The 26,816-nt window shown below is 37.2% G+C and overlaps 1 protein-coding gene across 1 annotated transcript in view; it reads right to left on the bottom strand.

Annotated features, from left to right (window-relative positions):
• Positions 1-26,816, bottom strand: part of si:dkey-215k6.1 (transmembrane protein 132C) — a 261,090-nt gene that overhangs the window by 167,254 nt on the left and 67,020 nt on the right. Inside the window, exons 2-3 of the mRNA XM_041999349.1 lie at positions 2,795-3,213; positions 1,318-1,895 (exon numbers count right to left, since the gene is read on the bottom strand). Coding sequence (XP_041855283.1) covers positions 1,318-1,895; positions 2,795-3,213 — 997 coding nt within the window. The remainder of the gene's footprint in view (positions 1-1,317; positions 1,896-2,794; positions 3,214-26,816) is intronic.

Genomic DNA, 26,816 nt, shown 5'->3' with positions numbered 1-26,816 from the left:
GTTACTGTTATGCGTAACTGTGCCTAATGCTACTTGCATGTTATCAGACCTGCAGATTAAAGTAACCAATAAAAATAACAGTCCACACAATTTGTATGAATGTTTCATTCATGTAAAACACTTATTGATAATGACTATTTTTTTTTTTTTTTTATTTTATTTATTTTTTTTTTACCAGGATACTTTACTGTAATATCCTGAATTATTCTCACTGCTTCCAATGTACTTTTTCATTAATTACTTTTAATTTGGTAATATCATTACAAGTTCTGCCAAGCCTCCTCCTACTCTTTTGGTTCAACGTTCAATAGTCTCTTGTTGTTTAAAAAACAACAGCAGAAACAATCTAGAGGTGGCACGTCCCTTCTCTGTTTAAAAATATGCCTTACTGTCATGAAAAGATATGCAACAACTAAAGCAATTTTAAACTAAGTCAAGCAACAACTATGGCATGTACAAAGGATTTTTTTTAAGTAAAATTAGTGTGAAAAAACATTAAGCCAAGTTCAGTGTGCTTTATGTTTTCATTGCAATCATGTGAGCTTGAAATACTGAACAAAAACCATAGAAAATGTACTCTAAAATCTTGTCAATAAATCAAACCTCATAGGAGTAAAATGTTACAGCTATGCTAGCTTCAGCCACGATGTTGTGTTCTGGGAAGTTTGCCGAATAGTATGATGAATTTGCACATTGGTTATTTGTCAACCCGGAATCCCTGAGGTTTGTGAAGGAAGAAATGGAAAAAGATATGCAAGCTTACTTTAGATTAGTGTTTGGGAACTTACTGTTACTCAGAAAATAAAGAAAATGTTCTCCAATATATAATCCATAAAAAACAATTTGCATCTATTAAAAAAAAGCATGTATTTTTAAAGCACAGCCAAAACCCATTAAGTGTACCTCCCCTTCAATTAATGTAACCCAGATCCTCTGATTTCATACCTATTCTTTCATTTTTTTTAGTCTCCCCGATGTTTAGTTCGTCCCAGTCACTCTTTCCCTCTCCTAGTTTTCATTTTCTGTTTTCTATTGTATTGGATCAGTCGTGAATATTCATGAGGTTGTTATTTGCATTGCTGGCTCCTGAAAGTGGCTGAGCACACAAAGGTGACAGCCATCAACCTCAGGAGGCGACAGAGTTGAGAGATGAGAGAGATAGTGAATGAGGAGGAAAGGAATAAGTAGAGACGATGGCAAAAAGAACCAGACAGAAAGTGGAATCCATAATGAGACAGAGACAGACTCCAAACCCAAATCCAAAACAAAAACAAAAATCGGTGCACAGAAATTCAATTAAAGTATTTGTGTTCTTACCTCAGAGTAAACTGTTCCATGCTTGAATCTGTCTTCATGTAGATGCCAAATGCTACTGTTTTTCCAAGTCGAACTGGGCTGGGTGGCACTAAAACCTCCAAATTCTCATCTAATTGCAATCTTTCTCCTTTGGCAGAAACTGGGCCCATGCTCATCTCCACTGAACCAGCTTTCAACATGTCCTGAAGACCTCCTTCCTCTAAGGAGCTCCACTGTCCTCCAAGACCCAAGCCGAGGCCTCCAAGAGGGCCGACATTAGCACTCTGAGCTTTCCATGGCTCATTAACAATGGAGGGACATTCCTGACCTGCCCCTTCCACTGGTATAATTGAGTAATACACATCCACTGACGGAAGAGCCACTTCAGGAGGTCTTTTTCTCACTTGTGGTGGTGTAAACCAAGCTGGGGGAATCTCCAGACGGACAACGCAGATGCCAGATGGCCCCATGAGACGGCAGCCTGCCGAGGGTGCTGCTTCACTGATGTCACGAACAGCCAAGGCTCTGACACATGGGAGGAGGTATGGAGGAGGGGGGTCAGGCTCATCCCAACGCCGCCCAGTCAGATAAAACAACACCTGCAGAGAAAATGTATAGAAAGAATATCATACTTGGAAGATCTAGACAGAAAAACTAAGAAAAAACTAAAGAGTATGTGCACCAATAATATTTAGAAACTGTACAAATCGCTGCACCCACATTGTACCTATATATTTAAGGTTTTATTGATTGTTTTTAAGTGTTTGCACACTATGGGTCCATCTTATTTAAATGAATTGTTGCAGCCCCAGAGCCTTGAGTACAGCTGACCAGCTCCTGTTGGTTGTCCCTAAAGCCAGGCTAAAAAACCAGAGCCTTCTCCGTGGCAGCTCCCAGACTGTGGAGCGGCCTCCCTCTGTCCGTCATATCCTCTCATTCTGATGTCATTTTAAGTCTAGACTAAAAGCTCACCTGTTCTCCCTGACCTTCAAATACTTAAAAAAAAACAACTGGAGTTTACCATTACTTAAATTAATTTATTTTATTTATTATGTTTATTTATTTTATTTGTGTTTTATATATTTATTAATAGCAGTTTAGTCAAATGAAGTTGTTTTAATGTGCTATATAAATATATCTGAATTTATTTTATAAAGCAGTCAGCCTTTCAGGGGGGAAATAAGAGGTGAACATACTAGCTCTTTAAATATGTTTGTCTAATGTCCCAAGTGGAAGAAAAATAAATACATTTCACCTGTCACACACATGAAAAAGAGATGAGTTGTACTTTAAAAAAAAAAAAAATTGAACAAATGATTCTTATAGGAACCAAGAAGCCAAAAGTAGTCTATAATAACTTAATAATGAACAGATATACAACTTAATAGGAAAGAATACTTCATAAACTGATAAGTCTGTAAAGCCTAAAACCTTATTTAATGTTGTAAATATGCATCAGTTATTGCATATTCAGACTAAACCATGAAAATCCTTGTACCTGTATCCATGGTCTTGTTGATCCCACTTTAGGCACCACCACTTGACCTTTAACTTTCCAGTTAAGCGTCACTTGATTGGCCAAGAGCAGCAGGTGCGGTGGAGGACCTTGAAGGAGCTCCACTGGGATTGGCTGCTCGATGCTCAGATTTCCATAACTGCAATTGACACTTGGCAGGGGTTGTGGGGCAGCGATGCCTGGTTCTAGCTGGTGGAGAAAAAATGGCTCAGTCCTCGATGACAGGCTGCTGTTTCGCATGACCTCCTGATTGGCTTCCCGCAGGAAGAAGGCGGAGTCAGTGCCACTTAATTGGCATTGGACAGGAAGGGACGTAGGAAGAGAGGAGGAGAAGCGCAGTTGGGAGGAGTCCGGCCCTCCGCCTGGTCCACTTCCTGCTGCTCCTGATGGGCTGTCAGCCACTAAGAAGAGATAAATGATAATAGGGGAAGGTAAGACATAGGGAAAAGAACGCAAAGGGAAACAACAGAAGGGGGAAAAAACAAAACAGAAAAGGAGAAAAGCGTGGAGAAAATGCAAAAAAGAGATTAATTGCATTTTGTAAGATTTAAAACATGATTACCTAGAAGTTGTGATGTTGACAGCATAATTTACTATCACTGTTATCTAAAAGTGTAACACACTTATTAGAATAAAGCAACGGTACATAAGACCTACTGACCTGTGAAATACATCTTTACTGTATTCATCCACTGATGTAAACACATGCAAATATCTAACAACTCCGTATATAAATTCACACATGCATCACTACCTACTGACACAGATACAGGTCATATTACAAGGTGATTCTGACACTTTCTCTTCATAAGGAAAATGAGAATAAAAGCATTAGTTTCCAGTGGCATATAGACACGATTGACTCAGCATCACAGCTTGCATTAATGCATTTTTTTTAAAGAAACCTCTTCAAAATGCATTACACTAGCATATACAAACAATGAAAAATACTGTTGCTCTTTGGCACATTATTTCCATTTATTTACATATTTTTTTTCATTCATTTATCAGACATTTCACAAGCACTGGAAGTTTGGATCCAAGAATTTTTGGGGCAACATCTTGTTTACAGAGGACATGGGGCTCTAGTGCTGCTTTAGGAGAGAGTTTGAACTAATCTTGAGCCTCCATCTGTTAGGCTTGTTGTTGTTGTACTATGAAAACCCTAAACAGCGAAACTGATCAATTTTTTTAACCGCTTTGAATGTGAATGTTGGCAAGACGCCAGTATGAGGCAGAATTAATTATATTGTGATTTAGCAGAATTCCTAAACAGCTTAATGTTTTGAATGTATTTTGATGATCAGCTCTTTTCCAGGATCCAGTGCACACACTGTTGCCAAAAAATGCTTGAACAGTTGTGATAATCACACATTGATGTCTCTTTTAGTTTAAGAAACATTCTTCTGCAAATTAAAAAGGACAGTCTGTGGATTGTTTGCTCACTACTATTGTTATATTTTGATTCATGCCATTAAAATAATTTCAGAAAGCTCCTTCTATCCAAATGATCCTTTCATATCTTTAAAAGAGGTAATGAATCACTGATATTCAGTTTGACTAGAAAATTGCAGATTCAATCAGGAGAATGATTTTAAAAGAAAATGATGTGCAGTCACCAACAAGTTAATATGTCAGAATGTTAATGATTTAATATATAATACTAAGTTTATGAATCTTCATTGGATTTGTAGAGAAATCTATGGTTAGTTATGTAAGCTATGGTTAACAACTAATTGCCACACTTGATTTAAATGAAATAGATCCAACACCATGCCAAGTTCTGCACAATGACCCATTCATTTGAGTCAGGTGTGTTGAAGCGGGAAAACATCTAAAACCTGGAGGACAGTGGCCCTCGAGGACTGGAGTTGAAGAGGCCGGATCTAAATCATTGCAACATGCATCTGTCTTAGTCTGCAGTTAGACCCACCAACCGTGAGTCAGGGTCACAGCTTTTGTTTGCAATACAACTAAAAGAGGATACTATTGCATGTAATTCCAGTTCTATATGTTGGTTAGGAGCTGAAAAACGAATCACACATAACAGTCACTTTAAAACATCTGCCAGACAAAAAAAAAAAAAAAAGAAAGAAAGAAATTGGAGGAAATGTGTTTAAAACATTGAAGCAACTGAGTCTGCACGAACATAATGACCCAACCTGATACAAAAACAGCTTATTATATTTTATATTTCGTTTGAAGAAGGCTACATGTTTGAACACAGCAATCAACCAGTTTATGCATTTTGCATTGTTCTGCAAAATGAAAACTTCTGGGGAGGTGTGTTTAATGCCACAGGGAAACTACTGCTTAGGCTACAATGGATTGGTGCATTGTTGTAACGGAGCCCTGCATCATTTTTTCTTTTATAAGCTTTAGGTTTCACTTTGTTAACAAGTGATATTCAGTTGCTAATGTTGAATGCCTTCTGACCCAAGTTCTAAATCATAAGTTGAAAGAATTTATTGCTTTGGGTTGATGTATGTAACCTTGGGTTTGGGACACTCAGGACCAAACACTCAGCTGTAGTGTTACTACCTAGAGTAGAAACTGTTAATATCAGCACAAACTCAAGTTTAGAAAAGAAAATAATCTAAATAAATAACTGTTAACAGGCTCCTGACCAAATTTTTACAAGGAAGGCATTTATGCAGGGGGACAACTGTGTGTGTGTGTGAATAGCCAACACAGACAATAGATTGTGCATACTATGGAGAGAAAAATGTTTTAAAATTAGGCATAAACTACTGCATCTTCCGATATGAAGTATAAACAAAAGGAACTGTAACTGAAACCATGTCGGAATAAAGATAATGCACACATACATCGGTGAGTTTTGCGAGTAAAATGTGTATGTGTGTGCATTTTTGTGTCCTGGGGAAGCAGAGTGTGAAAATATAATGAGGGTGGGACAGCATAGCGCTGTCTGGGGCAACTCATACTGAGGCGACTACACAAAAAAGTAACAGCAGAGAAATAAAGTGATACCTCAGTGTAAAATGAATAAGCAGGCTGGCTTGGTTATGGTGCGTGGGCACATAGGGATGTATTTAGAGTTAGAGAGACAAGCAGAGGGAACAGAAGAGTGAGAGAGCAACAGAATAAAGGAGTAGAGTATGAGGTAGAGGAAGAGGGAGACAACAAAAAAATGGTGGAGAAAAAGAAGGTAAAATATCTGCAAAAATGCACAAAAAGACCAGAGTTTGGCTGACTGATGCTGGCATTTTTACATTGCAGAGGATGACTGCACATACTTCAACAGAAATGAGACCAACTTGTCTCCAGTTAGATAATTTGAATACATGAATGTAATGTTTGAGTAAAGCTTTAGGGTAGAAGTTTAGATGTCTGCTGACAAGGAACCAACAGTGTTTGGACATGTCCTGTAGGAGGTATGTGGAAAATAAAAATTTTAATGCAACTTAAAAATAAGTGTGTTCAGCTAAAATTTGCAACATATTTAGCTAAATCAATTCTTTAATAAAACAGCATATGAAGGTAAAGTCATAATTTCTTTTGCCAAACTTCATGTATTTTTTAGAAGTCAGTGTTATGCAGCTGTATGCCAGCAGCACAGGAATAAGTAGCTGCCTCATGTTGTGGAGTCTATTATCCTCAAAGGCTGAGAGTCACATGCAAAAAAAAAAAAAGAAAAAGAAAAAGAAAGAGAGAGAGAGAGAGAGAGGCTGCTGGAAATGTAGCTGGAGTGAATTTTCAGATGTGGCTTGAAATAATCATATGCTGCAGGTCATGTAGCTGGAACACATCAGCACATTAGCTTTAGCAAGCTTCAGGTTTTCCTCCCCTATTCTTTTTCATCATCATTATGGGTGTCCTTGAGGCGCTTGCGTGTGTGTATGTGTGTCCACAGGAGTCTCATGAAGCATATGTCCTGATCCCGGACAGGGACCTTGAGCAGCTGACACACACACACACACACACACACACACACACACACACACACACACACACACACACACACACACACACACATGCAGAGCTTTCTCATGCAGGCAAAAGTTGACCACTGAATGGAGTTGCTTGCAGAAGAGAAATTGCTTTGTTTGTTTGTTTGTTTGTTTGTTTTTGTTGTTGCTGTTTTTTTTAAAGAAACATTTGCTCTGCTTTAGATTAATACTTTATTTTCCTGAACAAAAATATATGTATATCTATATATTCTCAGCCATAACAGGCAGACCAAGCTCGATAGAAGGCGCTATATGACAAGTCAGCTGGCCCTCTGTCATCCTTACACTGGTATGCCTTTGGCTACCATTGAACTTGGCATGGTCCAGATTCTCTGGCATCATTATTTTGGCAACTAGAAAACACGACAGGAGTCCATACCCACTGTGTCCTGCTGCACAGAGCGTCTGTGTGTCTATGTCTGTGTGTGGATTTCTGAGGACTAGAGTGTACACAAATGTGCATGCATAGATAAGTATGTGTATGCAATGTGTTCAAATGTGTGTATCTTCATACATCTTTTTAATGCATTAACGACTTAGTATATGGCATATATACATGTGAGCATCTCTCTATGTGCATGCAAAAATTTGGACAAGAATAAAGCCAGATGTACAGAGGTTTGACAAGGCCCATCTGTGATCTTTCTTCCCCCAAAACGCCCATCTTGCTCTATTTCCAAGTGCAGACACACATGCAGCCAGTAATCAAAACACAGTGGAGCGTGTAGGACAGGAAGAAAGACAGCAAGAACAAAGCCAGATGGGTATGAGTAAGAAAAGATACCAAGATTTGATAATGGTATCAGTGTTGCTTGATATTGTGTTGGTTAAATATTGACTCAAATATTTACATGTAATTAGAGACAAGGGAGCACACACACACACACACACACACATTAACACTTTTAGGGGTAATCTTTTACATAAGTCTTATGTGTGCCTGCAAGAGTGTGTGTGTGCATGTGTCTTAAGACAAATGTAGTGGAAGACAAGGCACGTCTAGAACAACAAATCATTGCACAAACAAATGCACAAACATGAACTTGAACATCTTCACACGCATAATCAATGTGGGGTTTTAGGTCCTTTTTCCAGTTACTGCTTATTTTTTTCACTTTGCACATCATTGATTCAGCCAAAGCAGAACGTGTCAAAAATGCCAGAAATGTGTTTCCCAGTCTAATGTTTCCTCTGATGAATGTCAAACACTAACAAACTTCTCTTTCCACTGTCTTACTCAATCCATGTGTTTAGTGCAGACCTAAAGTCCAATTGTTTTCTTTTTCTTAGTTTTACTGTGGAAGAAAGTATTTCTTGCATGTAGGAGAAAGTAACGAAAAACTAATCCACAACTGCTTTTTAACAGCTGTGAAATGTTGATGCGCACAAAAAATACAGGTTTAAAATGCTTGATGAAAAGCATCACATCATTTTGCTTTTTGCCTCATTCAATGCAGACAGAGGACTGGGAAGGAAAATCCATCACTGGAGAATTTTCTGAGAGGAATGAACACCATTGATCACACAGATGGCACACTATCTGAGAGAGAGACGAGGAGAAATCAGGAGAGAGGGACAGTTGCAGAGATAGAGATGGTGTGAGTTATGGGTGAAAGAAGGGGAAAAAGTGGTGAGGAGACATAAGAGGGTGAAAGAGGATGAAGAGGATGAAAGAGGAATGAGGTTTCTATTTTGGTGTGGGGCATTTATCACAAGCATAGAGTTTATTTTGGTGGTCTCTCTTTCTCTTTTTCTCCCAATAGTTTGCTTGATGTCTGTCTGAACTGGTCTGCACACTCTCATCACCAGTATAAACGATCCAGTAATTTTCATTTTTAAGGGGAAACACTTATAATTAATCTGCATCGTGTCCAATGCCAACTGGGATAGACTTCAGCCTCCGATGACCACCTATGGGGAAAAGCAGGTATAGCTTATGGATGACTTAACCACCATCATGGATTTCATTATTGTAGCCCAAATAGAAGAGAAACACCGTGGTTTTAGCCATGTTTAAAATGTGAGTGAGGCTAATTCAGAAAATCTATGGCAAATTCAGAAATTTGCCTGGGAACAAGTTACATATCTTTGACAGTTCTTTCTTAAATTGTGTTAAAGAAAAAAAAAATAAGCTGAGAACCATATCATTATGTTTTTCAGCAACTTTCTGTTCAGGTTGAAAATTGTACTGGGAGAAGTCAACCCCATCCCAAAGGCAGAGGACATGCTTTGCGACTTAGCGTTTGCATTCACAACCAACTCTGTTGTGAGTATAAATGTTCACACACTTGCTTAATAGCTAGGCTTGTTACCAGAGGGTGCCACTAGCGGGCAAATATGAAATTTGCCAGCACTTCAGATCTGATATCACACCATACTGGAAGCCTTCAATGAGCTCATTTACATACACACCAAAAAGTCTGTTAATAACCTGATTTTCTGGAGTTATCAGATAATTGAAGTGTTCATGTAAACAGCTAAATCGGATATCCTTTATTCTTTATCTGAATATGAAAAATCTGAATAACACACCTAAATTTCTCCCCAACACCCCAATGTCTCTCTGCATGTAGACCCGTATATTTGATTTATTTAGTCTTTTTGGATCTAGGCATGTGCAAAAAAACTATGTTGCGTCTGTCTTTTTATGAAAAGCCATTAAAAAGACATGAAAGACACAAAAAGAAACTCAACTCAAAAATGGGAAGGCTGAGTACAAAGTGCTTACCTGTAGTCTATTTTACATGCTATTTAACTCCTAAATTAGCAGCTAATGCTAAGACTGTGTGCACAGCCATGTTCAACAAAGACTAGCTGTTGAGAAAATAACAGGAATTGACATCACTACACATGTATGTACTCCATGACCCTAGAGTAGTTTTTTTTTTTCTTTTTTAATATCGCATATCAAGATATAATTGAGATAAAAAAAATAATAAATAAAAAAAATGCAGAAAAAGACTAAAGAAAGTAGAATTTCATCCTTAAAACAGTGTGCAACTCAGTGTAACAGTGCTTCAGGAAACAAGTAGAAAACACATGGTGGACTCATCATATTGCAATGACTACATCAAAATATCATGTGGCTCTTTTTTATGTGCTTTTTGTTTTGTTTGTAATGTCCTGAGTGACATGTCAGAAATAAAACATGAGGAGGTATAGATGGTCATCCACAGGAATAACTTGATAGCTGATGGTTCCAATCCTGCATTAAACTAGTCATTTAACCTGTTAAGTGTCATGTAGCAAGACAAATACCACATACCTCCAGTATCTACAATACTGCTGTGTGAATGTAATTGAATGTTTGGTGGCTGTCAGAGAGGTTGCTGGTGAGAGTGTTCAGGGCAGATTTCTTTCTTTTTTTTTTTTTTAACCCTTCCTAGTTACTAGGAGCAGTGGGCTGCCAGACCAGATTCCAGCACCCGGGGAGCAGTAAGGGATTAAGGGCCTTGCTCAGGGTCCAACAGTGGTTTATCTTAGTTGCCAGCCTGGGGACTTGAACCCAGGTTCTCCACACCCAAGCCCACCTCTGTAACCACAAGGTTACCACTGCCTATGAGGCTATACATGTAGCTTTCCACAACACTATAACGATATAATGGATAATGGATTCATTTGGAGTCTTGCTTTGGGCATCTTGAGAAGTGCTATATAAATCTATTATTATTTTTCCTTCTCTATTCCTTCAGTGCTTTCTGAACTCTGTCTAGCCCTTGTACAAAGTCCTGATACTCCCTTTCATTGGGTCAGAGAAGACAGGCCTCCCTACAGTTGGTATGGCAACCATCTTCCCCCTCTACCAAAACCCTTCCCATCTCCACCTTCCTGTCCCACTTGCTTGGACCAAATATCCACCTTTCATGTCCCATCAGTCTCCCTCTTTTTCTCCATTTTTTTCTGTACACCTCCTAATGTTATTTTTCTCCCCTCAGTTGGCCTTTACCCTTTCTGTTTCTCCCATTTCTTTCCCCCTTCCATTGTCATTACATTTTTACGAAGGTTTAAGTTAATGGTTAGACAAGGCAGTGTGCCACAGGTTATCAGTTTATATAATTCATCTGCCCACATCAGTTAACTACGCATTTGTTTTTTTTTTTTCTGTAATTTAACTACATCTCTTTTTTTTCTCTGAGTTTACAGTATTGTACAGTAAAGATGGTCAAATACATTCAATTTATGAATCAGTTGATCTGTTTATATGAGATAAACTGTTCAAGATTTCCTTGCATCTTTCCCCAACTTTCCATCCTGGCTCTCTTTCAGGAGAAAGGGATGAAGTGAACAATTTGAACCATTAAGCGAAGGAAGAATACGATGGTGAGATGACTTTAGAAACCATGGGTGTGAATTTTGTAACTGTGATTCATAGGGGTGTGTGCATGGATGTGCTTGAGAGGGTCAATGCACCCACTCTCTTTGTATGTATGCTTGTGGCAGGAGAAGCGGGGAAGTGTGAAGAGCAATTTCAAATGGCCACCCTACCACAGAGAGAGACAGACGCAAATAAAGGAAGGACCTCTCAGAGATGTAGTCGAGCAGCACAGACGGAAATGGAGAAGCACCGTGTAGGAAATCTTAAACTCTCAGCAGCTTACACAGGCACACACAATATCCAGCAAACTGGATGCTGGGAATAATCTGGGGAATATGCTGAAATTGTTCTTTAGGTTTTTACATTTTTGGGCCTGAAAACTTCAGCAAAAGTTCAGGATAACCTACATAAGACTATTTAAATAATTTTATTAATAATAAGAAATGAATTGTCATTTGACAAACTGTCAATATTGTAACATAATAAGCAGGAAAACAATAATTCCTGACAATGATTGAGTTTGTCTTAAAAATACTTTGATTAAAAAAATACGCTACGTTGAATGGCAGCTTGGAAAAAATATACACAATTAAAGGAAATGGCCTTTTAGAGCTATTTTATTTAATAATCACCCATATTTTTTTCTCCCGTGGTAGAAATCAGTACCATTCAAGGACCTTTTCTGTTTTGAGCTTGTGTTTTTAATAAATATTTGACAGCTCAATAATGAATTTCTTAATCATTTTTTTGTAATCAGCCACATAAGCAACAATTTGGATGATTGAGAAAGAGTTGAATCATTTTCAGTATGTTCTATTCATTTAAAAAAAAAGACAATTTTAATAATAGGAAAATGTAGAAAATGAGTAATCAAACGGTTTTATTACTGGCACTTTGCCTAGTAGGTGTCTTTTATGTACTTATTCAAACAGGTTATTCAATTATAATATACTAAAAATGACTAAACCTTTTCACATGCAGCCTCAAAGCCAGACATGGTAGCAAAAAGAGTACTGAACGAAGATCTGAGGAAAAACCTTTGTGTCTGTTGGGCCAGGATCTCCTTGTTGTGAATAAGAGACAGGGATAAGTCCACTGGACCTTGGTACCATTCAATTCTATCCTTCAGTGATCCACAGCCAGTCAACCAATTTGTAAAAGCTGCTTATAAATCGCTAAAGAACTTGTAGCTTAAACTGACTTAATGGAGCAATAGTAACGATGTAACTGAAGGGAGAGAAGAGGAGAGAAGATATTGTAGGAGGAAGAAATGATGGAAAAGGCTTATAGATTTTGGAAGAGCTAGGTCATCACTGAGAGGAAGAGGGAGAAGGAAAAATGAATGAGGAAGTGGGAAAGTAAATGAGAAAAATGAAGGGCAAGTAAAACAGAACCAGAGGTTGAGGACAAGAAAGTGGCATAGGTAGGAAATGAAGAAGAGTGCTGAGAGCAAATATGAGAGGAGGACAAGAGAAAAGTTAATGGGGACAAATGTTGAACATAGCTGAGGAAAAGTAAGCAGAGTCTGGCAGTGGAGGAATTCAAGAAGTCAAAATCACTGAAGGAAGTAACAGAAATCACAAGCCATAGGCATCTTCTTTTTTTTTTTTTTTTTCATTTTTTTATTATTTAACTAGACGAATGCTGGCCATGCACACATGATTAGATCAGAAATGCAACTGCAGCTGTATCTAAAAGTCTAAAAACTAAAAAAATGAACATTTTAGTGGAGAGGTTGGATTAAGATATTCCTGTAATTTTATGGGCAAATTTAACTGCACTTAAACCTTAAATATATCAGTAATGTTACACCCTGTTGCAGTGTGGAGCATTCAACATCGACCATTTAATTGCATTCTATTGATTTCCACTTGAACAAAATGCCACCCATCTTTAAGGCTGCTATGGAGTTTTATACAAAAGGTTAAGGATTACTGAAATGTTGTGTTAACATGGATGAGTCTTTGTTGCAATGACATATAGAAACAAACAAAGAAAAAAAAGAATTCGTTTCTTAAAGCGAACAGCAATTATTTTGTTTAACATGTTATAATAACTGAAAAAGGGGCAGCAAATTTCAATATCCAAATAAAGGAGAAATAAAATCCTTACAATTTACTTGGTTGCTCGTAATAAAAAGCCTTAATCAAGCCTCTCTCTGATGAGGCTTTTTTAAATATTTTTTGAATATTTGTGAGATTTTGGGTTTAGACTGTTAAAGTGTGAATCTCTTGTTTAAACAAAGTGAAAATTTGTATAAAATTTTGTTATTTATTTTTCTGCTATAGCATTTCTATGTAATCTACAGCTCATACAACAGCGATAAAAAAAAAACAAATTTGCATTCTTACACAGACTCATCTCTTTTAGATAAATGTGTATTAATGTATCCAGACTGCAAGTACAGCTAGCAGTGTATAATGAGTACCCAGGGAGATTCATCTCTGTAAAATGATTACAGACTCTAAAGCCTAATCAAGATGACTTTATGAAAAAAACATTTTGAAATCTGAAGTTTTGCTTTCAGCTTTTATCATCTCCTTTGAGATCAAATGGATAAAATTTTGTACCTTTCAGCGTGAATATCTGTTTGATGACGGAGCTGTTTTTGATGGACCACCACCATCTCTTGTACGTAACATCATAACAACATTAAACGTTGTGGACAACATTTATTGAATTTGCTTTTATTTATTTATTTGAGTAGGGTGTCTCTTGGAGCTAGAGATAGGGCGTAGTGTCCATCAGTGGAATGATACTTTTCAGGCACAATGTCTAATTTCATTTCTCATTTCATTTCATATTAGTGACCGTAAAGAGTTAAATGAGAGGAACACAAACAATTCTTAGGTGAGAGTTAAACACATCATTAACACTCAAAGTGACAGTGTTAGGTAGCTAGCATGCGTTACAGATGATTACACATGAACACAACAGTGATGTGTTTCAATACAACACTGCCATCTTTGCTGAAGGTGACCTAGTCAGGTAAATATCGTAAAACAAGACATCAGAAGTATGTTAGCAGTCGAATGACTCTACATTTATTTTTTGGCATGAAACTTAGCAAAATGGTTTCAGCATGTAACTCTAACTAGAAAATTGTGTTTTCTAAACCTAACCAAGAAGCTGTAATTGCTAAATCCTAATAAAAAAAATAAAATAAAAAAAACCGGCAAGTAGGCGAAGTAAAGATAAACAAGGACCTAATCTCAAAGTGACTTAAACTCAGGTTTGTCATTTCAAAGAGAATTTTATTCTCAACTTTTTCAAAAAAGTATCATGGCTTCCCCCAAACCACCCCCGGGCTTCAGTTGCTGGGGATTGAACCTGGGAGCCTCATACATGCAAAGCACACACTTTACCACTGAGCTACATCCCCACCATACATCAGCGATCAGAGAATAATAATAAACAAATACACAAATAAATAGACAAATAAATAAATACTGTCATGCACTTTTCCAGTCCATGGGGAGAGAAACATTACGTGTCCAAAGAATGAGGTCAGCTGATACCTGAACATACTGAATGAGCAGGTTACTCCATCAATGGAGTTTTTTCTTCCCTGATGGCACAGCCATATTGCAAGATGACAATGCCAGGATTCATCGGGCTCAAATTGTGAAAGAGTGGCGCAGAGAACATGAGACGTCATTTTCACACATAGATTGGCCACCGCAGAGTCCAGACCTAAACCCCGTTGAGAATCTTTGGGATGTGCTGGAGAAGGATTTGTGCAGTGGTCGGATTCTCCCATCATCAGTACAGGATTTTGGTGAAAAAAATAATGCAGCACTGGATGGAAGTAAATCTTGTGACATTGCAGAAGCTTATAGAAACAATGCCACTGCGAATACTGCCGCAATCAAAGATAAAGGTGGTCCAACAAAATATTAGTGTGACCTTTTTTGTGTGTGTGCATATTATATATATATATACTGTATATATGAATTTTGTTATGATAGCCTAATAAAACTAGGCATTGTACTTTATTAGAATACAGTGTGAAATCACATTGTACCATAGCATGGTCTTGTAATCCCTCCCTAATCTGTTTACAACTCTGATCTGGTTAGGCTCATCTGATTAATGTTCAGCAGTTAATTACTGGAATCTTTTGCACATAATCTGAATGACTAATCAGAGGATTAATACACACTTGACAGTCACCTCCCTCTCGCTCATTCCCCTAGTCTTTATCAGCATCATGCTTTATTATCACACTTGTCTTCAGTTTTGCTGGCATTTTTTCCCTGTGACTCTGTATTTGTTTTCTTTTGTTTTTCTTTTCTTTTTAATCAGTCTTTTTTCTCACTCACATCACACTGTTGTCATCGGTTTCTCATTCTTGGTTGTCATTTGTTCTCCTTCTTTTAACCATTGATTTTCACAGCAGCCACAAACACACATACACACACCCTTAATTAAGTCTGACAAGAGCAGGTATTTTATTGCTGCATCAGAAAAACGTATCCACATACAACCACACCCATCCAAACAGCCACTCAGCTTCAGTTTAACCTCTATTGGATTTTATGTAATAATCTATTCTTGGGTTTAGGTAAAAGTTGTAATGGTAATTGTGACCTCGTTCAACTCTGACATTTTGTAAGCATTTGTGCTCTGGGAGGGTGTCAGCTTTCATCAGTAACACTTGGACTGTGTACAGACCCACACATTTAAAGACACACACATACATCAGTAGCTGTGAACTCTGTTATTTCACTTAATTTGCTGTTCTTTAATGCCATCACATTTAATTTTTAACCAGCATTAGCAACATGCTCAGAGTAAACCTCTACAACCTTTTCAAATGTGATTAGGAATAAATCTCTTCTGTTATTGTTGTGTGAGAATTTCTGTGAGAATTTGCACAGAAATTTGCATGAACACACTTCAGTCTTAATCATTTCTTCCCTAGGGTCATCTATCAGATACACAGCTGTGCCAGCGTGTGAGTTCTTAATGCAGAGGTGTGAACTAACATGCTCCAGCCTGTCAAACAGTTATCTACTCAGCTTCTATCTTCTATCATACTCTGTCAAATTTGATCTTTTTTTATGTTGGAATAAAATTTTCTCATTTCACAAATATTGTGTATAGCTTATTTAACGACAGTAATGCAGAAAATTACTGTAGATGCCTAGCCCTTTGATTGGGAGACTAAACTTGTTAATATGCATGTACAGTATGTAGAAAGAGAATAAATGAAATTTTGGCTTTGTCAGGTTTAATCACAACCTGATAGCTTAAATGCAGAAAGCAAAACACGTTATGGCATTATGAACCATCTTAAAATGATCCGCTTCCACAACAGAAACAATGGCACTATAACATCAACTTCAGTGTACACCGATTCCCTCAAGTTGTGGTCATAGTGACCAAAAACAAGAGACACAGAAAACACTAGTCTGTGGAAGGGAGGGAATAATGCAGTGGAATACTTTTAGACAAGATGATCTAGTTTTACCATTGTTTTTAACTTGTATTTAGAAGTGCTTTTGTTAGGCTTAGGCAAAAAATCCCACAGTCTGGTTTATGTCCTAAAGTCAAGGCCCAAGAACACCCAGCCTATTGACAGAAAAGGCACCAGCTGGGGCTCGATCTATCCCCCACATAAACAAGAGGGTACTCTGACAAACAGATGTAAAATAAGCAGGAGGTCTAAGCATGATATAGTCAGCAAGGGAGGAGCACATCACTTCTCCAGTAAAATGACTTTTAAGTTTATCACAGTTTGTCTCTATGCTATTCAGTGTCCAGATGCCATGATTATGTCATGCAAATCTGTAATATATAAAAACTAAAACTAAACTATGATGTTGCAACAAACCAAACTATGCTGAAATTGAATTCTGGGATACGTTTGATTTTTAGTATGAACATTTACAGATATCACAGGGTCAGCTATAAAAGACAGAGACATAGATGTAATGTACCAGGCCTTTACTTTGCATGTGCAGCCTGTTTACTTCATAAACCAATTTCCACATCAATTCAGCTATGAAATTAAATTTGTGTTCCATTTACACAGCTTGAGGAAAAACAAGAGGGGGACCCTATATAGATCTTAATGAGGGTAACATATTCCATACGTAAAGAAATAAATAATGGAATATTGTTCAAAAGCAAAGGACCAAATTTAAATTTTCAGTGTACCACCAAGGAGAGCTTGAAGTGGTTTTCTAACACAATAGGGCATTGTTGGTTTTTAAAATGTGATTGATTACCCCACTCAATGAAGTTTGAAGTCTCTGTAAATTGGTTTACATATTGCGCTGACATGAACTGAAACCATCTTTACTGAAGCAATCTTTGTGTTGTAAGCGATTAACGGCTCGCAACTGATTATTCCCAGTTAACTGCTTGACAACACTAATATAATTAGTGTCAAGTGGTTACTTATTTACTTAATATAAACTGTGCAAATCTCTATTGGAATTGTAATTATTTCCAAAATTGCAAAATTTTCTTATTTTATAATCTTTTGAAATTGTACCTAAGTAAACTAAGTCAAATAAGCTCAATATAAGTGCATTATTATGCAAACCTTTTCTCTAAAAGTGGAAGCCGAACAATTAAATTTGCAATCACATTGATTTGAAACACAGTACACACTTTGCTGTTGTACAAGTTCTGCACCAGATGTTGAAATGTGGCTGTAAATAACGACTCTGGCAAGCAGCCAAACATCATTTAAAGGTGGTGACTGAGTGTGAAGATGAAAGAGTGTAAGTAGCTGGTCAGCAACTGGCTGGCCAGCCACTGTAGCCTGAGGGCATCCACAGAGGTTTCCTTTTGGAAAAGTGGCAGATGTAAAGCGAGATTGATAGAGAAGTAAGTGGTATGAAGGAAAACAGTAGCAGTAGTTTAAATGATGAATGATGTTTTTCATTTCATTCACTTCTTTTTTTTTTTTTTTTTGTAGTCGGGCTGTGTATGATACTTATGAGCGGGCAGCATTTTACGTACAGTAGACAGCAGTGTCAGCTGGGAGAATAAAGCTAATTTTTTTAGACCAGAGACAACAGAGCAGGAAATTTTGCCACACAACAAAATTCTATTGTGGTTCATGCAAATGTTATGTTTGCATCATTTGTTTATATTTCAACCACATCTTCTCACCTGAAGAACATCTATGCTGCAACATAATGTAGATCCAGTCCGTGAAGTTATTCTTGATAAAAATCCACAATAAACATTTTGTCAGATTAATTAGTTTCCTGAGTTTTGCTTTGCTAAACTGTAACATAAAGATTATTGAAGTAGAAATATGCCTACTTTAAACTAGGAAGCAGCAGGCTGTCCATAAAGAAGAGATTACTATGACACACCAGAGCTTCCAGTGGGATTCCCAGTTAACACGATTAAGCTCTCATCTTTGAAAAAGTTAAACACAGCATACCAGGACAGGAGAAAGTAGTGAGGGTGGGGGGCACATTTTATCACATTGCTGTAAAACGGTCTATTAATCCTTTGCAAACACATAAGATAGCGAAATATTTATTTTTCCATATAAATCTAGAGCAGTGGTTCCCAACCTGGGGTCTGGGTTGGGAACCACTGTACCCAAAGGGTAATGGGGGTCCCAAGGCTTTGAAATTCCAGAGTTGTTGCGATTTATGGTAAGTGGACTTGTACTAATATAGCGCTTTTCCAGTCAGTTTGACCACTCAAAGCGCTTTACACTACTGTCACATTCACCCATTCACACACACATTCACATCGGGAGGCAACGTGGGGTTAAGTGTCTTGCCAAAGGACACTTCGGCATGTAGTCAGTGGAAGCCTGGAATCGATCCACCTACCTTCCGGTCGAAAGACGACTGCTCTTCCACCTGAGCTACAGCCCCCCTACAAAGTTTATGTCCACACATTGTCCCTATTTTAAGTGAAAAAAAGGTAAGGCTTTATGTTGTTAATTTAAGTTTGGCTTCATAGGACAGGCCTCAGCCAGAATACATTATTTGACACATACATTATTTATGGTGAGTATATTTTGAAAGCATGAAACCAAGCGTGGTTTTAGCCCTGGGTGGGGCAGTGGGTCCATGGCTTTTTAGTATTTACATGAAGGGGGTCCCCAAGGAAGATAGGTTTGGAACCACTGATCTAGAGGAAATAGACTTTAATAGCCCACATTCAGAGTGTCTCTGAGCTCTGTTTCATTCACATATTGGATCTTTAGAAAGTCAGTGAGAAAGCATTATAATCCGAATTGTGGTTGCTTCATGGCTCTGATCTGGTGTCTACAGGTGTGAGCATGATGTATCACGCTGTTTTCGTGCATAAATGACTGTAACACCAGAAAGGGACATAATTTTACCTGGGACTTGTAGTTTTTTGAGGAAAAACTTATTTTAATTTGAAGATGTCTTGTTTTATTTCTTCTTCTTTCACAAAATCACAAAGCCCAAACACACTAGACACTTACTACACACTCTCTACACACTCCCACACCTGTAAATACCCAGATGCGCCAAACAGTCTTACACCTGGTGAATCAGCTGATTATAGTGTCGTAAGAAGACCAGTTTCTGTCGATCCGTCTGATCTGATCCGGATTCTGCCAGGAGTGGAGATAAAGCTGACTTCACCTGATCTTTTACAGGTACTGTATGTAATAATGTTTTGTTTTTTAGTTAAAGAAAAATTATAAAAAAGCACCAAATTCCCCCCATTAATATATTACTATCATGCTGAGCACATCTAACACAGCATTTAACTTATGTGTGCAGTGATAAACTGAGGTCGCCTGCTCCCCTAAAGTCAGCTGTACCCTGGAGGGATGCAAAGGGGGAGGAAGAAGTTGGCCTCCATCGAACAGAAGCTGCAGTAGCGAGTTACACAGTTTCAGCCTTGTAATGTATCTGGCTGGAAAGGTAAAAATTATCCTGACAACTCACCTCACTTCTAATTGTGTCTTTCTGTAGATATTTCTGCCTGATTACGTATGTAGTTGTATTTTAAAAATATTTTATACATAGAATTTTCAATTTGAGACAATCTCTTCTAAAGTATTTTAATTACTCATTTTTGTTAGTGTTTGTAAAAATGAGTGTATCTCAAAAACTAAGTAATGAACAAACTTAAAATAAATATTGTGTTTGACTTTCAGAGTTTTAAAAGATAAACTTTTGGCACCTCACTATATAGAAAATTATGTATAAAATAAACTACCGGTTTTCTTTTACTTATTTATTTATTTGGTTTACTACACTTTCTCAGCAATTTATTTAGTTAGTATGGATTTCATTTATACAGATTATCAAAATATGGAAAATAAGGGTCGTATCGATGGATAGAAAATTAAAATGCTCCAAAAAAAAAAAAAAAATGACACTACAGCATGCAAACATGTGAAAAAATGCTCTGGCGGACATGTCCTATGGCAGGTCTTAAAGTGTTAACCCCTCACTGTTTGTCTCCATCTCCCATTATTTATTCAGCAAAATCAGCCAAACAGAAATTCTGTATATATTGTACACAGTTCACATGCATATTATTCTACTGTATATTCCACCTCTTCAGATCTATTGAAATAACATGACAATGATTGATTGTGAAAAAAAGCTAATTATCATAATCATTAATACTTAAAACAACCAACTGAGGCCACTCGATCATTGTCTTTCGTCTCTTCAGTTATGGTACAGTGACACATGCTAATTAAATCAAAGCGGACATGTCAACTTTTGAATGCATGATGTTTTTCTCATCAAGGAGATATCCTTTCTCCTTTTATGAAAGTATGTTTGTATGGCATTTTTTAAACAAAGTAAAATGGAAATGATCTCTTTCCCTTATCTTCTCTCATTTTTGAGGTCATTCACTTTGAAGGAAATTAAATGACAGTTTCTCAGTGGACTAATTCATCCATCAAAATCACTGCTACCTGTTGTCGTACCTCAATCATTTTGAGAGATTCACTTATTCATAGGCACACACACTCACGCACATTTATATGGCTGACATACCTATGCATAAATTCAAGACACCATTGACTGGAATACAAAACATGACCTCTGTTGCTTGTCACCAGCTGATACGTAAGAATAGATTCACCCTCTGTGGTCCCTCAAGTACAGCCTGAAGCCAAGTTCTACTTTCAGATTTTTTTTTAATTGCGAAACTAGCTAAATGTTTTACTTATCTATGTTAATTTTCGTGAATATATATATATATATATATATATATATTTTATTGAAGAAATGGATAAGACACCAGACTTACCGTTTTAAATTTAAATTAAGATTTTCCTTCTAACTTTGTGTTACTGTAATTAGCATCATTGTGATAAGAGGACTAGATTGTAACTGCAAAGGACTTATCTCCCACTGTTTTCTCTCCAGTATTTACAGTGCAGATCCACATACGCAGCAGGTTTCCCACTGTGTAGCTCACCTTTTAGTATTTTATCCTATAAACATGTTGCTGCACTTTGTTTTCAGAGCTGCTGAGTTTGCAGTATTAAATCAGGAGTCTCCTAAGCCCATTTCAGAGATTGATGGTAACATTATAATTTATTAAGTACAAAGTAACAAACCATTTATAAACCTTACTGTAGGTCAAATTCAACTTGGTCATCGGAGTAAAATGTTGGATTTATGGTATAATGACAATGTTTTAGTAAACCTTGTTGTACTGACTCAGTACTTTCTACACAAAACATCAAACCATGAGGTGAGAAAGCAGCTTAGAGTAAAACATAAAGTAAAGAAGAAACAGAACATTTGGTACGGCTGAAGACAAACAACCTTCTGTCTTCTGTTTGTATTTCATACCAGCACAAAGGCATTTTATTAGGATGTTTGTCACATTTGTTCATAACATATTGCTTATGTAGACAAGGAGGTGCAACTCACCAGCCAATATTTCAGGAAAAGGATATTTCAATGCATTACAATGTATTAGTGTGTTATAGAATATAATATGTAAGATATATATAAGAATAATTTTAAATATTGTTAATAGTGCAAAATAAAGTCAATGATTTGGCCTAAATAAAATCAGAACTGCTGCCATTCTTGTTTCATAAATCTAAGTTTTGGTTGTTATTTTCTCAGTTGGTCTCACTTTCAGCTACAATTTGTGAAAGCCTTATGTTGCATTTAGCTGCATCAGCCATGCAGGATGCAAACCTCATTATTTCCTGAATACAGTAACCATTCTAGACTCTCAAACAGGGAATATTGTTGTACCTTTTCCATCCCTCCCCATTCTTTTTGGCACAGCATTACGGTCATTAAACTTCATTAAAGCGACAGTCTGTGCTTACAAAGAGGTGTGTGTGCATCTGTGTGTGTTGGGGGGGAGTTGGATGAGGTCAGAGTGAAGGATGGGGTGCCACTTGTACTTTACTGTGGTCAGCACACAAACATTCACGTTAATGCATTTGTAGACTAACAAAACGAGCGCTGTTGCAGCTCTGTGGCAGTGTTGACATGGCGGCATTTACATATTTTAAGTTCAACACAGTTCAAACTCTTAGTTTTGCCAGAACAGCGTTCTTATTATTGTGTAAGCATCCAATTTGAGATTAAGGGTCATTTGCCTTTGTTACACCATCAGGTTAAATCGGGGCAAGCGAATGAATGCCAAGACCAATAGTAGCTCAGCTGACTCTTTACACAAGGCTTGATTGTGGCTAGGTGCCCAACATTTTGGACAAAATACCCTTAGGACTCATGGTGCTAGGTGTGGTTTGAAGTGGTGTCAAGTTGAAGGACAAGGTTTACAGGCTGGATTGGGATGGACAGACTGGGTGCTTCAGGAAAAAGGCTCAGTAGCTCACCAGTTCACCCGTATTACTGGTAAAGATGCACTGAACTAGTTATGGAAGGATAATGTTCAGAACAGTGGCAGCTGTCAAAGTTAGCAATAAGTTTGCCCAAGACATGGTTTTGCAACCATGCAATTAGCAAGTGGCTTATTTATTTCCACACAGGCTTTTCTAAAAAGATATCTGTGTATTAGAAAAATATTTTATCTAATTTCAACATCTGCTTTTTATTTAGCAGCACATTTACGTTTTGACTATGTGGTGGGATTATTCTGGCACACATTTGCATCCATCTACCTATAAACATATACACTGAAATAACTCTTACTTTACCATTACTGCCACTTTACACGTGACAAATCTGTACACCTACTTGTTGCTGTAAAAGGGAATCATGTATCTGACTTTGAACATTCTTATTCTGCCCTTATTAGTATTGTACATGCATACTTAGGAAATTATCTAATGACGCTTTGTAAAAAACTCCAGAGTAAGTGGCCTTACAATTGTAATTCAGTGAGGTATTTGACTCTAAGTTTCAAAGCCTGGGGAGAATGCACGTAAATGAAAGCACAGGAAACAGATTTGTCTAAAATCAATATAAATTTGCTTTGCAAGGTAACTGCTGTTAAGATTCTACATGCGTTGCTACATCAACAAACAAAAGGGACACTACAAAAAATATTATTTGATCCAATTTCAACTTAATTCAATATACTTTATAAAGTGTCAGTTCATAACAAAAGAATTAGGTTCCCTAAGGTCCAAAGACTTCAAATGGCAAGCTGTTCTGAACAACCACAGCTGCCCTGAATGATTGTCTGCAGCTTGATCAAATAGTAGAACCCCTGGTGGACAGACGATCGAGCCAATTGCAGGCATTTGATGGTACAACCAGCTACTTCCTGAGGAGCTCCAGAAAGTCACCTGGTTGTAACCAAACACAAACATCTGAATATATATACAACGGCCAAGGCCTGGGGCCATAACGTCAACTTCCCCAGTTTATATGGTGAAATATTTTTGGGCAAGATATTGAAGCTCACATTGCTTCTAAATGTAGCTGACTTGTAAGTTGCTTTGGATGAAAATGTATGCTAATGTAATGTAATACAATGCAACAAAACCCAGCAACTGATCATTCCCTCTGATTAAGCCTGTAAAACTTCTAAAAATATTTTAAGGGTTCATATAAAGTATGTACTTTACAGCATTTAGTTATAAATCTGGTTTTGATTAAAAATACTGGAGCAAACATGTTAAGGCCTGTAGTCACTTGTGATAGTTATTTTTTATTTTCTTAGCTCAAAAAAAATGTATCTTTTCTCTCTGACTCATAAAAAATTGCATATGAACTGGCAAATGTGCAGATAGGTGAGTGCATACTTTTACATCCACACATGTCGCACACTTTTCAGTCCCGCGTTGCTCTTTCTGAGATCTCAGCTTTTTTCAGTGTGTGATTGAGGCAGAGATCACTCTCACTTGTCACAACAGTGTCTCACCTGCAGGTGTGATGTCACATACAAGCAACAGCTCTGTGGCCATTAAGAGAAATTCTGTGCACGGTAGTGTTGTGACTGTCTCTTTGTGTGTGGCCGTGTATGTGTCAAGGCTGCTCTGACTCAAACTGTCTGCCAGCTTACTACCGTGATGGTTGAAAATTAGACTTTGCAGAAGTGACACAAACTGTAAACCTCACCATTTCTATATGTATAGCAGTTACAAATACCTACATCTTTGATTATTTTGATATTATATATTGTTCTGGTGCCTGTGACAAGAATTTAGAGAAAAGACTTCCATTTTACCTAAGGTGATGTCCTCACAATGTGTGATATATAAAATAAGGAAAGGAATCTCTTGTCTTTTCTTATACAGTCAGTCTAAAACCGTGTCCCTGTGATCCAAGCTTGCAGTCACCTTTTAGATCTAAAGAAGATAAAAACAGATTTATTGGTGTTGCTCAAACCAACCTGAAACCTGAAAAGATGGACTAATCACAATTATAGTGCTCATAGATGTTTTCAGATGGACTTTTCAGATTCCTCAGAATTCTCTGGGAAGAACTCTGATCGGTGAAACATGCATTCTGCACTTCTGCCTATAAGCCCATGTGCAGCTGTTTTATTTTTATTTTTTTTATTATTCCTTGCTTTGATTCTATGAAAAATGGAGCTACGGAAAGTGGAAATATAAGGAGGTCCAGGCTCTTTTGAGCATATTTGCCGAAAATGATCTTCAACACAACTTTAAGTTAGCAGCTCAAAAAGGCAGACTTTATGGAAAAATAGCTGATAAGTTGGCAGAGCTGAATGTAAGGCAGACAGAGAAACAAAGTCAGGAAAAATGAAATAAAGATTAAAGAAATTAAAGGAAAAGAATAGCCAAAGTAAGTCAGACTGGTGTACTGATAAGTCTTTCAGCCTGTTTATAATGAATTTTCTGGAACTTTACAGTGCCGTGAAAATGCAAAACAAACAGATTACCAGGTTTATCCAGGTAAATAATTTTCAGGTAATAAAAATTCCTGGAAATGTTGGTGGAAAACCCTGTATTATTAACATCAGCATTTGTTTAACCGTTTTCACATAAAGCACAAATAAGCATACTGAAACCTGCTCAACCCTGCAGAAGAGTGTTGTATTGCTGAATTTTCTAAGAGCCACCCAGCTTCTGCTCTCCCCTGCTTAAATCTAGATTTTAGGGAGATGAGGCTGTGATTTTAGCTGCATTTGCTTGGAAAATTATTATCTTTTTCCTGCATGTGCTGTGTTACTGCCGCTGCTTCCTCTTTTACTCGCTGAACTCTTTGGACTAAGATCAGATTTTAAGCTGAATCAGCCCGTTAGCAGTAACTTGAAATACATATTCAAAAGACATGTGACACAGTGAATTATTAAAAAAGGGCATACCCCCTTAAAGTCCTTCCTATATATTATTAACCTGTATCACTGTTACTTTTTCTGTGGCCTCTGCACCACATACATTATAAATTTTTTTCTTTAGAATCTTTAGTGAACTATTATGTCTTTTGCTCCCTTGATGAAGGTTCATTCTGCATCTACCTTGCATCCTGTCTCTTCTAGTCAGTAGAAGTCAGTCCAATGTTGCCCCCTTTTTTTTTCTTGCTTAGTCAGTTTGCCTCATCTGGTTTATTGAATTAATAATTGTGGGCATGCCAAATGTTGATTGTTTTCATATCTCATAAAAATGAGAGCAATGATGGTAACTCAGTGGTAGAGCTTAGTCATGGTGTCTGCATGAATTTTCTGTTTCCTTTTTTGCACAAGATCAAACCAAATAAACATGAATAGAATTTTACCATGTTTACTATATATTGTTTACTATTATATTATTATATAATTATTATTACATATTATTATATAAATTTGTAAATCTGTAATCTGTATTAGAAAACGTTTAACCCCGATGCTTACCGTGAACAGCTGCTGACAGAAAGCAGTTTCTTTGAGCAAACACACCCTTTGAGTTGGTATTGTCAGCAGCAAACTTATAACATCATTACCCAGCGTAAACAACAATGGCAGCATATTAGTGAATTTTCTTTTTTTTTCAAAATTTAATAGGAACTAAACAAAATAAGAGTATTTTGAAAATCTGATTTTTGTAGCTGAACCAAATGTTTATTAAATAAAGTCTATTGTTCTTCCAAGTTTGAGTTCCCTTTAAATCTGATGCAAGATATAGTTTTCTACTGTTTCTGCATGTATTCCAGCTTGTGCATATGTTGGGGGTGTGACACTGAGCAGTGACAGTGGGATGAATGTATAAGTGACGGAGGATTAGCATAAAACTCAGGAAACCTGCCGTCTCCACCTTTATTGCTTCAATCTGCATTCATTTCAATCCAACAGAAGCCAGTTCGCAGCCAAATATAAACAAACATTAATAACTCAAAGGCTTTTCTAG

The sequence above is a fragment of the Melanotaenia boesemani genome, chromosome 11 (genome assembly GCF_017639745.1).
Source record: "Melanotaenia boesemani isolate fMelBoe1 chromosome 11, fMelBoe1.pri, whole genome shotgun sequence".
Lineage (NCBI taxonomy): Eukaryota > Metazoa > Chordata > Actinopteri > Atheriniformes > Melanotaeniidae > Melanotaenia > Melanotaenia boesemani.
Note: the sequence above shows the minus strand (reverse complement) of the source record. Positions and strands in the feature narration are given on the sequence as shown.